The 13,614-nt window shown below is 51.6% G+C and overlaps 1 protein-coding gene across 1 annotated transcript in view; it reads left to right on the forward strand.

Moving 5' to 3' along the window:
* Window positions 1-13,614, forward strand: part of SIAH3 (siah E3 ubiquitin protein ligase family member 3) — an 83,692-nt gene that overhangs the window by 800 nt on the left and 69,278 nt on the right. The window contains exon 2 of the mRNA XM_004714095.2: window positions 12,598-12,619. Coding sequence (XP_004714152.1) covers window positions 12,598-12,619 — 22 coding nt within the window. The remainder of the gene's footprint in view (window positions 1-12,597; window positions 12,620-13,614) is intronic.

A 13,614-nucleotide genomic window follows, 5' to 3' on the forward strand; every position in this document is an offset into this window, starting at 1 on the left:
TGTGTGTGTGTGTGTGTGTGTGTGTGTGTGTGTGTGTGTGTAGGTACCCAGGCACTCACATAACCACAGGAACTTGCCTGTCTCCTGCCAGGCAGCAAGTCCCTCCCCTTGATGAGAGGAGGAGGAAGGCTTGGCGTCAATGTATAATGAAACCATCTCAGAGCTGCCGTGGCCTGACTCACCACTGGAGACTGCCGTGCCAGGCTGTGCTGTGGATGCTGAGCTGAGCGGCTGGCACCACCTCTCCATTGGTGCCTTCAGGTCAATGCCCTTCGGGGACCCAGCAGCACCAGCAGAGCACAGCACAGCACAGTCCTGACCGGCTGGGAATCATTCGGTGAAGAGGCACTGCCTGGCGGAGAGGCAGTGGCTGGAGAGAAGGGTCAGAGGGCACAGCTGGGGGGCCTCCGAGCCACCCTGCATCTGCCCTGCAATAAAAGATCGCATCTTCAGAAGTTGCGTTCCTTTCCTCCGCGGCTGCAGTGCCAGAACCATTTTGTGCCATCGGGCCTGGCCCTTGACCACTTCCGCTGGACACGGGGATACTGTTCATCACGTTCTCCACCCTCTCTGGTCTGTCTCCTGATGGGAACCCCGCTGATCAGTGCCGCTGGGGGCCCTGGCTATCAAGTCTCCTGGAGGTCCCTGGGGCCATGTGACCAGGCCAGGCTTGGTACCAAGGCCTGTCATGGGGGCCACCATGTGGTACCCAGCTGGGGTCTTTCTGGGCGAGGGACCAAGCTTGTGCCTAAGTCCCTCTCATTCAAGAATCAGATCTCATCCTCTCTTCATGTCTCCCCTCTCTCATTCCACTATTGTTTTTGTCCTTCCAGGCTTAGTCTGATCATGAGAATTCACCAGCAGTCATGCTTGGCAAAGCGAATGTACGACGTACGGGATAAAATAGGATTCTGAATTCCATTTGATGGCCACTTTGGAGCCTGTATTCAAACGCCCATTATTTTGTCACTTTATATTAGTCCATTCCCTATGACAAGAAATGTTGTGTCTTCCTGATTTGCATTTTAATACCTTTAAGAATTGCTTATTTCCAAAATTTGGATGTATGTAGCCTGTTCATTGACTGGAGCTGCTGAAGGGGAAGACAGGGCCGTTAAGGGCTTAGGGGAAGGACTGTGTATATTTTCCAGTGATGTCTCACACTGGATGGTTGCATGCAGTCCCACTGTCCTGGCCAGGAATGAATTCGTCCAGAATATGATTTGATCGGTGACCCAGCACCCCTGTCACTCTGTCCTTCCATACCTGCAAACTGGGCATGGAACTGTCTGTCCCACCTCCTCCACAGTGTGGCGGGGCTGGAAGACAAACGAGAAGTGGCTTTGCTTTAATACACTCTCCTCCAAAAGAGAATTAAATAAGCAAAGTATCTTATCACAGGGTTTTTGTAGGGTCCCTTTGTTGTCAGCTGCTGTCCAATTGGTCCCTAACTCAGGACTATTTCACACATAAAGGGCAATCTTCTGCCCAGGCTGGAGCCATCCCCCAAATCCGTTACAGATGAGACTGTTGCCATGGTAGGATTTTTATTTACTAATTTTTTTTTGAGAACTTCTCCAAAACCTTCTCAGGCAGCAGGGGCCAGGAATGGAAGCCAGGTCTCCCTGTGGAAGATGAGGCTTCTCCACGGATTCACCACTGCCAGGCCTGGAGTTCCAGCAGGAACTTCCAAAGTTGCCACTTAAAACCTTCTGCCAACTCAGCCGTAATAGAAGCAGTAACACGAAAATAGGTGACATGTGCTTTTAAGAGGCAATTTTCTCTCCATGGCTCGCTTTCTTTTACATAGCTCGCATTTGGCTTTTCATTTCCAATAAAAAGCCACTTAGGGATTTTGCTCAGCCAAGCGCCACTGCAGGTAAACCAGACAAGCTGAGCCCACTACACAGAGAGTCACAGCGGGCTGTGCCAGGCAGGGAGAGCCCTCTGGAAGCTCAGGCCGCCTCTCTGGGGGCTACAGATCTCAGGGGCTCATCTAGGGCCCAGCACGTGTGCTGTCCGGTAAGTTTTACCTCCTTCTCAAGCCTGACAGGCCTTTGCAGGGTCTTGAAAGTAACGGTTCTGTAGAGGAGACTGTCCCACCCAACAGATTAAAAGGTACTTTAAAAAGGGGGGGGGGTTCTAAACATGTATTTCCATACACAGACCATGAAGATATATCTTGGGTGTAAGAAGCAGCCATCCACGTTAGGAGCAGAGTCTGTGGAAGGGTTAACCCGGAGCAACTCTTGCCCCAGGGTACCTTCCATCTTTTGTGCGACAGGACAGGCCGGTGTGAGAAGTGAGGGCCAGAGACAGAGAGCAGGCAACCTTGGTTTCAATCAAGAGCCTGGAAAGCGGGTTGTTGTTGCTTTGTTTTTCTGGAAGGCTTTTGTTCCACATAGTCTCCTTTCTGGGCCTTACCTGGGATGTCAACAGTAAGCACATTCGGACCCAAGGCAAGTGCTGAGTCATCAAAATTTACTTAATGAGCAGAGAACACTGTGGGTGCCATGCTCCTATAGGCCACCTTCATTCTCAGGCATATCTTGGCCATTGCGCAGCAGCCTGGCATTCCTTCAAGCGAGCAGGCACTTGCTTGACAGGCAAAGCATTCCAATGACAGCCAGCCTGCTCCCTAAGCCCAGTCTGGTCAAGAGGAGCGCAGGGGAGCTAGCCACCTAGGTGCAGTGCCTCAGCTTTAAGGAAGCCCCAAGCAGGCAAGAATCCATGGAGAAGCAAATGAGGCTTCCTCTGTGTGTCTGCCTGTGCCTGCAGGAGTGGCTCCGCTGGCCAGTTTTAGGTTCTGCCCCATAGATGGGAAGGGTGCCCCCAGAACTGCTCAGAGCTGCACTGGCAGTCACTGAGCTGCAGGCTGGCACTGCAGAGGCCTCCTGCTCCCAGCTTGGTTCAGCACGCCTGTCTCCTGGTGGCTTTTGTTTGTTTCCAAACTCAAAAAGGTGCTCTTTCCTGGCTCCTCTCCCAGCAGCCCTAGCTGCCCTGTTCAGCCAGTCTACCAAGGTGCCTTTGAGGGGTGGATTGACCCCGAAGCCAGACCAGCCCCTGCACCCAAGCCTGAGCAGGAAACGGTCTACGGCTTCTCAGGGCTGGTCCTCAGCACCCCCCAAACAGTGGTGGTTCAGCTGAGGCAGCTGAAGACTGGCTTCTCCTTTAACCCAACCCTCTACAGACAAGTCCCAGGCAGAGGACTCTGCGAACCCCCAAAGGTCCCGGTCTCCATCCAGTGCCCTCCTGTGCACTGGTGGCAAGCCCCAGCGCTGCTGGGGAGGCTGTCAATGTCTCCTTCCAGGTGGTCCTGTGGCCCCTGGAGGTCAACGATATTGTAACCCATTAACCTGGGGTGACAGACAGAAGCATCTTCTCTCTCTCTCTCTCTCTCTCTGGGAATGGCAGCTGGGCCAATGATGGCTTCTATTTACGTGCCTGACAGAGACTAAACCTCAAACTGGGATATTTCCTTATCATTATGCACAGCATACCATTCCTTCTAAAACCAACTTGTGTGGTTACATGTGGGCCAAGTGGCCTAGCAGAGGGTGGGTGGGAGGGCTGTCCAGAGGTGGGAATGGGGTCATCAAAGGAAGGGAGAAGGGGAAAGATGGGGGGTGGGGTGTTACCAGCTCTTCTCCACCACTGGGCTTGACCCATCACCACAGGCTGCTGAGTGGAACCTACCTGCCTGGCCTTGAGCATTCTTTCCACTCCAGAGGAAGCCTTTAGCGGATTCTGCAGGAAGACAGGAATGCGTACTGTAAGGCACTTCAAGGCAGACTTAAAAAGCTGTTGTGGGGATTGCTCAGCTCTGGACACAGCCACCTCTGAGTTCTGCTACAGGGCCAGCCCATTGCTGGTCTTCTTGCAAGCTCACCACCCTCTTCCTCTGGCCAGCCTCCAGCATGTGGCTGTTCATTAGCACCTCGCAGATGCTGGGGAAAGAAGGTGGGGGGAGCCCCGAGACTGCTGGTGCTCCCACCAGAAGCTTTATTCTGGAGGCTCTTTGCTTTCTGTGAATATTGTCTGCCTGACACCGGACTCTCTGGGCCAAGAGCAGTCATGTGGCTTTTCTGGTTCATGGTGATTGAAAACGAGGCTCGTTGCTAAAGGCCCAGTGCCCTGAGCAAGTACTTTGGTGAGGGGCGTGCTAGTGATTGAGTTGGAAAGGAGGCTGAAGTTGGTGGTGGTCTGAGGAGGTGAGCCCATTACCTCTGTCCTGTAGGTCCAACAGCCCCAAGGCAAATCTTGTGGCATTTCCTTACCTGCGATTCCTTCAGCTGCAGGGATGGTTGTGGGGGGAATTATAAAACAGAAACTAGAAGCTTTCTTTGAGATCTGCTGACAGGGAGCTTAGCATTATTGGGATAGGTTCCCTGGGGAAAGGTAGGAGACTTTTGAGCAATTAACCATGAGAAAAGAAATGACCGGTCTGTGAAGGTACTTTGGCATTGAGCAAAGTCACCTTGACTCGTCCAGCCTTGCTAGAGGGGAATGGTGACCCAGTTAGACACTGAGTGAAGGAGCCCATCCTGAGAGTGGAGGGTTGTCTTCCCGTGGAGGCCTCAGAAGGGTGATGGGAACAATGTCAGAGTTGGAGGTGAAACCGTATTTGACAGTTGAGGAAACTGAGGTCAGAGAGGGGCAGGGACTTTCCCTAAGTCCTTGACTCAGTGGCAGAACTGGGGCCTGAAACCCACACCTATGTTCCCTCCACTGCTCCAACCTGCCTAAACATTTGCCCAAACTGCCCAAGCTAGAAGGAGCGCTGGTGGCATTATTGGGTAAGCTTTGGGCTGCTAACCCCAAGGCCTGAGGTTCAAACCTACCAACTGCCCCAAGGGAGAATGATGAGGCTATCTGCTCCCATAAAGAGCTACAGTCCCAGAACTCATTCTCTCTAGGATCTCTATAGATTGGAAGGGGCTCCATAGCAGTGGGTTGGGGTTTTTTGATGGGCTACTCCATCTCTCAGAGTATCTGTGTGGTACAACGGGTTATGTAATTGGTTGGCGAGCCTCATGCTAACAGAGAGGTTGGAAGTCCAAGTCCTCCCAGAGATGCCTAAGAAGATAGACCTGGTGTTGTACCTTAGGAGACTCTTCCTTGCAAACGTCGTGGAGCACAGCCCTACTCTGATCCACACGGGGTCAGCATGCTTCGGTGTTGGCTTGACAACCCCTGGCTTGGATTTTGGGTTCAACTGCCCCTTGTTCCCACGTCTCCTGTGGAAGCAGAACATTACAAAGCCCATCATTCTTGTACCCCTCACCGCTGCCGTGGCCAGCAGGCTGTGCACCACACCATCACCCCTCACCAGGTCCACATCTGGTGGGCAGGTTAGAGCCTCTCATCCAGTGTTTCCCAAAGTGGGTGATACTGCCCCCTGGGGAGCGCTGGGGTGGTACTAGAGAAGATTTCAACTCTCAGCGACCCTCTAGGACAGAGTAGAACTGCCCCTGCGAGTGAGTTTCCAAGACTGTAACTTTTAAACTTTTTTTTTTTTTTTTGAGACTCTTTAGGGGAATAGAAAGCCAGGTTCTTCTCCTGCCGAGGGGCTCTGGTTTGGAGCTGCTGACCTTGCAGATAGCTGCCCAACAGGTCACCACTGTGCCACCAGGACTGCTTGGAGCTGTACAGGGAGCTACGAAAGGAGACGCCTACCCTCTATCCTGGATTATGGGCTGTGATACAAAAGTTTTCATGGGCAAGACCAGGGGGATGCTGAGTAATTTTTTTTCCCTGAATAGGGGATGGTAGGCCAAATAAGTTTTAGAATCTAAAGTTGAGAGTCTAAACTAACTCTCTCCTTGGTCTCACCACCCCTACATAAAGTCTCTTTCTTTTTAAAGTTCTTTAAATATATATATATATTCAAGAAGAATGTATGCACATTGCAGGCTAACAATGAAATGACAAAGCACTTCAGAGTCGAAAGCGTGATGGAGTGGCGTATGTTGCCCTTGGCACACGCTATGCCTATGAGACAGCAGTGGGGAGCAGGGCTGGGGGCCAGGCTGCTTGCTGATGCTGACCTGGAATGAACGAGTCACCCTCTTTGAGGCTCCATTTCTCCATCCATGTGGTTGCTGTGTGCTGTTGGGCAATTCTAGCTCATCACGAGCTGTAGGACAGAGGCAGCATGCCCCAGAAGGTGTCATATTGTGATCTCCATGGAAGCCAACTGCCACATCGCTCTCCTGCGGAGCAACTAGTGGGCTTGAACCATGAACCTCTTGGTTGGCAGCGGTAGCAGCATGATACCAGTTCCCATCTTTTCTGGTGGGTGTGAGGATGAGGCGAGGGTCCGCCCTTGAGTGGATCTGGGTTGTTACAGGTACACTTAGCAAGGATCGCTGAGAAGTCAAGCTGCCCAGAGCTGGATCCCGTTCCCACCCCGCCCACTCCTGGCTCCAGTGTGGGACAGGGGACAGGTGGGCGTGGGGGCTTGCTTTCCTCCTTCTGTATGGCCTCTGCTCAGTTTCTGCTACTCGTGAATTGCCCTTGGTCTTGAAGAGAGTTTTATACCAACAACCTCTTGCGCTCTGTGCAAGTTGGGTTAGCCTGAAGGGTTAGCTCAAGGAGCAGCTTTGGTGGCCGGGTAGATTATGCATTGGGCTGCTAACCACAAGGCCGCCAGTTTGAAACCGCCAACTGCTCTACAAGAGAAAGATGAGACTTTCTACCCCCCACTCCCCCGTAAAGAGTTGTAGTCGCAGAAATCCACAGTGCTACTCTGTCCTACAGGGTCTCTTTGAGTGGGAATTAATTCTATGGCAATGAGTTTGGTTTTTTCAGTTCAGTTAACTCAAAGGAGGCACGGAGCTCTGGACTCGAGTTCTCAGCCCAGGAGTCCAGTGGGAGAGGAGCTGGGCCCCTGGGACCACAGGAGCTCATGGTGCGACATGAGACGAGTGACTAGGTCACTTGTTGCTAAAGGACAGAGGCGGTGCGGATACAACCCCGTCTCCTCCCAGCCTGAAAACCCGCCCCTCTCACCTAACTCAGGGCATCCTTTCGTTAGCGACAGCTCCAGTAAGCCCCTGAGCAGGTGGCTCTGGGAGGGGCATCTCAGTCACAGGGTGCGCACCTGGAGGCACGGCGCGCTGTGAGAGCTTGGTCAGGGTGGGTTTGGGAAGGCAGGCAGAAACTGCAGGGAACTATGAGATTTTACACTTTCTCTCTGCTCTGGGTTCACTATACCTCTGTCTTAGGGATGCTGGGTGGGGGTGGGGACGATGCTCAGTAGGAGCTGCAGAGGGCAGGACCTTCCAGATCCAGAAAGAATTCCCAGGTTCTGTCATTACCCACCACTGGTCTGTCATCTTGCCATACTGTGATGGCTTGCACGTTGCCCTGGTGGTAGAAGCTATACCACTGTACTGTCCAATACCATCAGTCACCCATGCAAACAGGTCTTCGCAGAGCTCCCAAACTGGATCCAGCGGGAAGATCTACTTTCAAGCACACCGATGCTGGTGAAGATGGTACGGGACCTTTTTTTTTTAACCTCTTCTGTTGTACCTGAGGTCACCATGAGCCAGAGCAACTAACCACCCCCACCACTGTCATTGAGGGTTAAAAGGTACCCAGCTAGCCCTGCTTGGATCTTGAGTAGTCTCTGGATGGCCGTGCAGGGACACAGTGCGCATAGTCCGTGGTCGCATATGGGAGCTCGCACTGTGAAGCAGGACCTTCCGCCCCACCCAGTGGGAGACTGGCTGCCCAGCCCCAGGAAAGAGGGGAGAGAAAAGGCGAGGAGCACTTTTTAAAAAATAATTATTTTATTAGGGGCTCATACAACTCATCACAATCCATACATACATCATTTGTGTCCAGCACATTAGTACATATGTTGACTTCATCATTCTCACAACACCCGCTTTCCACTTGAGCCCTTGGTGTCAGCTCATTTTCCCCCCTCCCTCCCCCCTGAACTCTTGATAATTTGTAAATTATTATTATTTTATCATATCTTACCCCATCCCACGTCTCCCTCACCCACGTCTCCGCTGTCCGTCCCCCAGGGAGGAGGCCACATGTAGACCTTGTCCTCTGTTCCCCCTTTCTCCCTCTCCTTCTCTCCACCCTCCCGCCATCGCCACTCTCTCCACCGGTCCTGGGGGGTTCATCTGTCCTGGGTTCCCTGTATTTCCAGTTCCTATCTGTGCCAGTGCACATCCTCCAGTCCAGCCGGATATGTAAGGTAGAATTGGGATCATGGTAGTTGGGGGGGGGAGCATTTAAGAACTAGAGGAAAATTGCATATTTCATCATTGCTATACTGCACTCTGATTGGCGAGGAGCACATTTATATTTGAGGGTTAATAGTAGGATTTGGGAGTGAGCCAGCTCTGGGTTTGAATTTGACATCATTACTTTCCTTGAGCCTTCATTTTCTCACCTGTGAAATGAAGGCATGTGGTATCTGTAAGGTGCTTAGTACAGTGCCTGGCACCAGCAAGTACTTCATGACCTTGACCACGGAGTCCATTCTGGCTTGTGGTGGTCCATGTGCGTCACAGGAGAGCTGGGCTTCGAAGGGTTTTCCATGCCTGCTCCTTAAGGCAAGGCGATCTCCAGGGCTTTCTTTGGAAGCACTTCTCTGGAGAAACGAACTGCTAACCTTCCGGGAAGCAGCTGAGCATGTTAAGTGTTTGCACCGCTCAGGGACTCTGAGTAACCAGGAATGGTAGCTATTTCCAGTATCCGGGAGCCCTGAGCAATGTCAGCCTGACTCACTTCTGCTCCACGTATTTGGGTGACCAGACTTCTCCCATTCAAACTGGCTCTCGGTGGTGAGAGGGAAGTGGGAAGTCAAGGGATTTACTTGTTGAGTACCTAAGTTGGGACCACCGTGGTCAAGGTAAGAGGAGCAGAGAGTTGCCCTAGTTCCAGGCCCTGGTCTAACAGCTGCCGCTCCGAGGGATGAGGCTGCCGGCTCCATGTCCTTGCCCCCTCTGGTGAAGGTCAGGACAGCTGTGTGGAGCAGCCAGCTCGGAGTCCTGCGGGGGCCCAGGGGACCTGTGCGCTAGGGTTCCCACAGTGGAATGTTAGGAAAGAGGTCCCTGCCCTTTCTCCGAGCTGCCTCTGGGTAGACTTGACCTGTTTGGTTAGCAGCGTGTCAACCCTCTGCCCCACTCAGGGACTCCTTCCTGGGTTAGGGACATGCCTCTGTCATCTGGCCCCAGGGCTGTGCTAGATGCCTTCCTGAGGGGTGATGTGTGTGTGTGTGTGTGTGTGGTCCTCAGGACCTTACATCAAAGCCCAGCCGACGTTGGAATTTCAAATTGTGGCATGGATTCAGTTTTGCTACCAAAGGCTACGTTTTCACCTTTACCGCGATGAACGTGAACGGGCCATCAGAAAACACACCTGAATCCCATCTGGTGAATGGTCCCAGCAGGAGACACGGGTCCTCGTGGAGAATTAGAATTGTGGTCTAACTGGAAACGGCAGCTTTCCTCACAAGGGGTTGCATATCCTTGATGTGTTTCGATCACAAGCCCAGGATGAGGAGGAGGGAACAGTGGTCCAGCCAGGGGCGCCAGCGTTGTTCCGAGGACAGAGAGAGGGGGCAGGCCTGGCGCCTGCCTGCCTGCCGAGAACAGGGGCTCTTCTGCGGTGGAGACCCACTGGGGAGTGCGGGGAGAAGGAAGGGGAGGCTCACTTGACTTCGGGAAGGATCCACCGAGGTGGAACCAGATTCGCATCAATAACCTGGGTTTTATAAAAGGCCAGCCACCAAGTGTTGGGCTGGCTTTGCCAGCAGACACTGTGGCACCTCAGGGCTCCCTTCAGAGACTTGGCCCTGCCTGTGCCAAGGCCCAGGCAAGCAGCCATTGGAAACCTCAGGCTTCTGTTCTGTCCGGTGTGGTGGAGCCCCCAGCGGGACATGCAGTTCCTGGGCTCAGGCACCTCGGAAGCAAGGCCTGGCAATCACCTTCCGAAAAATCAGCCTTTGGAACCTCATGGAGACCAGCTCTACTAGGACAGCACATCCAAATGGACTCCCGGAGACTGGGCTCATTTTCAGTGGGCGGGCACTGTGGCGCTGTGCTAGCCACATATCCCCACACCCTCCGGCATTTTCTACAGCGTCAGCTGTGCACACAGTCCCAACAATGATGACAATCACAACCACAATGGCTTCCAGTCACGGGAGGCATGCGCCATCCACCAGCTGTGTCAAGTGCTTATGCATCTAATTCCCACAGCGAAGTAGGGCATCGTTGCCGTTCTCCAAGGTGCTGAAGGAGCTGTTCTTTGCACGGAGCCGTTTAAGATGAAAAGATTTGTAAACCATCCTATGCTTTTACCACGTCTCGAGTTGTCTTTCTCTTAATCTGCTCCTTTCATAACAGAGCGTGCAGCCGACTCATCTGGCCACAGGATGAAGCTTTGCTTCAAAACACTGAGCCAGGGGCCTGTCTTCTTTACCCTCAGATGCAAAGATGGATGCTTCCGCTGTTGATGGGTGGGGCCTTCTCTGCTTCCCCTTGGAACGGAGCCCCCATGGCCTACAGGTGTGACTTGGCTCCCCTCTGCTGCTTCCCAAGCCAACTCTGGCATCGGAGCCATTATCTGACGAACCCAAATCCAGGCTGTACGTGCAGGGATGGGTTCTTATCGTTGTATTGTTGTTTCGTTAGGTGCCATGGGGTCGCTTCTGACTCGTAGTCACCCTCTGTATCACAGAATGAAACAGCGCCTGGCCCTGTGCCAGCCTCACAATTGTGATGATTTTTTATCAGCAAACCTTTCTTGGAGGAACCCTGGCGGGGTAATGGTTACGGGCATGGCTGTTAACCAGAAGGAGGGCGGTTTCCGCCCCCCAGCTGTTCCACAGGACAAAAGAGCTGGCGATGTGCTCCCAGAAAGAGTACAGCCGAGGGAACCCCAGGGAGAAGTTCCACTCCTGTCACATGGGGTTCTTATTTTGGAATAGACTTGATCTTGCCTACCCTGTTTCCCCGAAAGTAAGACAGTGTCTTATATTAATTTTTGCTCCCAAAGACGCGCTAGGTCTTATTTTCAGGGGATGTCTTATGTTTCCATGAGGAAGAATACGGTACACATTTATTGTTTTATTAAATGAGACCTCGCACTTCCTGTCTGCTCTGGCTGCGTTGCAGCCAACAGTGAGCTGCGTGGCGGTGCCCGCCGCTACAGTCCAGAGTCCAGAGTTACGGTAGCTGGGGGGGGGGCTTATTTTCGGGGAGGTCTTATTTTCGGGGGTGCCTTATATTTCAGCAAGAGACAAAACTGTGAGTAGGTCTTATTTTCCGGGGATGTCTTACTTTCCGGGAAACAGGGAAACAGTTACATTTACTGAGCACTTCCACCATCTGTCTCCCAGTCTCTCCGTGGAGGTGGCTTGAATGTTGCTGTCATGTTGGAAGCTGTGCCCCTTGTATGACAAATTCCAGCAGGGTCACCCATGGTAGACAAGTTTCAGTGGAGCTTCCAGACTAAGACGGACTAAGAAGAAAGCCCTGGCAGTCTGCTTCTGAAAACCAGCCAATAAAACCCTACGGCTCACAATTGTCCAACTGACTGACTTTGGAAGGGTCACCGGGGGATCGATTGTTGAAGGACATCATATCTGGGGCAGTAGGGGGTGAGATGAATGGGCAAAGGAGTGGCAATGGTCTACTCAAACCTGCTGGTGGCCTGAGATTGACGCAGGCCTAGGGTTGCTATGTGTAAGAGCCAGTTCGGCAGCAGCTATATGTCTGCCTGTCTGCCTGCCTGTCTGTCTATCTGCTATTGAACCCTTGATACCAGCAAATCATTGTGTGCAGTGATTTTAAGGGAACTACTTTTCTTTATTTTTACTCCCCAGAGCAATGCCATATGTCTAGCCACTATTTACAAACCAGGAAGCCCTGTTGATCACCAAACTAGTTATCTGGCAGCGTCTCTGAGTGTGCTTTGAACTGCCAACTTTCTAGTTAGCAGCTGAGCGCTTAACCCTTGTGCCACCAGGGGCTCCTCCTGGGGGTTGCTGAGGAAAGATTTATGTTGCAAAATTGAGATCAAGAACAAATTAAGTTAGGTAGAAAACCAAAACCCAAACTGACGGCCAGGGAGCCAATGCTGACTCCCGGGGGGATTCGGAGACTGCGACGATTGATGGGAGTAGAAAACCCAGTCTTTCTCCCAGAGGGCTGCCAGTGGTTTGAACTGCTGACCATGTGGATCACAGTCCAATGCAGAACCAGTATACCACCAGGGCTCCTAAGAGGATGAGCTAAATTATATATCTAGTAGTCATTAACATTTTGTTCCTCTCTGATAAAAAAAAACCGTTTTTCATGCTATCATCAGGCTGCTAATGAGATAGGACATTTCAAAGGCCTGTAGATCTCTCAGAGAACTTTCCCAGTAAACACCACAGTTCCTTAAAGGACATTTTGCTTTGGTAGTGAAAGATTTATTTCCCCCCCAGAGAAAAGTAGCTGCCCTATTATGTAGACGGTGTTTGTATTTCTGATGTGTTCGATTCGCTCCCGTGGTCACCACCACAAAGAAAGCAGAGGGTGGGGATGTGGTGAAAGTGTGAGACTTCCCACTCCTGAATAGTACGTCAGCTCAAGGAAGGCTGGCCCTGGGCAGAGTCTACTTTGAAGGAGGCTTTGATCCTGTCAACAGGTATCCTGGGGTCAGGAGGGCAACAGATGCCAGCCAGACCTAGAAGCCCAATGTTTGATGTGGTGGAAAATGTGAGATTGTTCACTATAGATTCGGAAATAAACACAAGTAAGCCTGTGCTTGCCTCGCTCACTGGGCAATCCACCAGTGGGAGGAAGGCAGACATTGACACGCTATATCCCAGCTGTGAGGGTCAGTCCTGGTTTCAGACATTGTGTCTACCTGTCAAACCAGAGGAGCCATTTTTCAGAAGCAGTCATTATGGATCAGTTTCCACTTTTAAAGTATATTCTGAGTTGAGCATTGATGTAAAATGATTACACATATTTCCCTGAAATGTTTCACGTAGATTATCATTGTTATTGGGTCTGACTTTGGAAGGCTGGCTTCTCTGGTTGGTTGGAGACACTCAAGATCACTGTTCTAGGGAGGAGGGAGGGAGAGCCAAGAGGGACAGCTGAGGGGTCCAGGGATTTTGTCTGCTACTGATGGTGCAGCATTTTAGCAACACGAACGCCTCCACTGACAGATGGGTGCTGGCTGCACACTGAGGAGCCATGGCCAGACTTCAAACCCGGGTCTGGGAATTCTACCACTGAGCCTCCAGTGTCCTCAGAAGTTTCTGTTTGGGGAGAGGAAAATATTTGGAAATGGATAATGATGCTTGGGAGGCAAGGTAAATGCAATTAATGTCACCTAACTGTACACTTAAAAATAGTTAAAATGGCTAATATTTTCTTACATAAATTATACGACAAATATTTTAAAAAATCATTTTATTGGGGGCACGAAAAATTCTTATCGCAATCCATACATACATCCATTGTGTCAAGCACATTTGTACATTCGTTGCCATCATCATTCTCAAAACATTTGCTTTCTACTTGAGCCCTTGGTATCAGCTCATTTTTCCCCTCCCTCCCAGCTCCCCGCCTCATGAACCCTTGA

The sequence above is a fragment of the Echinops telfairi genome, unplaced genomic scaffold, assembly GCF_000313985.2.
Source record: "Echinops telfairi isolate 266 unplaced genomic scaffold, ASM31398v2 ScPeMD7_24;HRSCAF=84, whole genome shotgun sequence".
In the NCBI taxonomy this organism is placed as follows: Eukaryota; Metazoa; Chordata; class Mammalia; order Afrosoricida; family Tenrecidae; genus Echinops; species Echinops telfairi.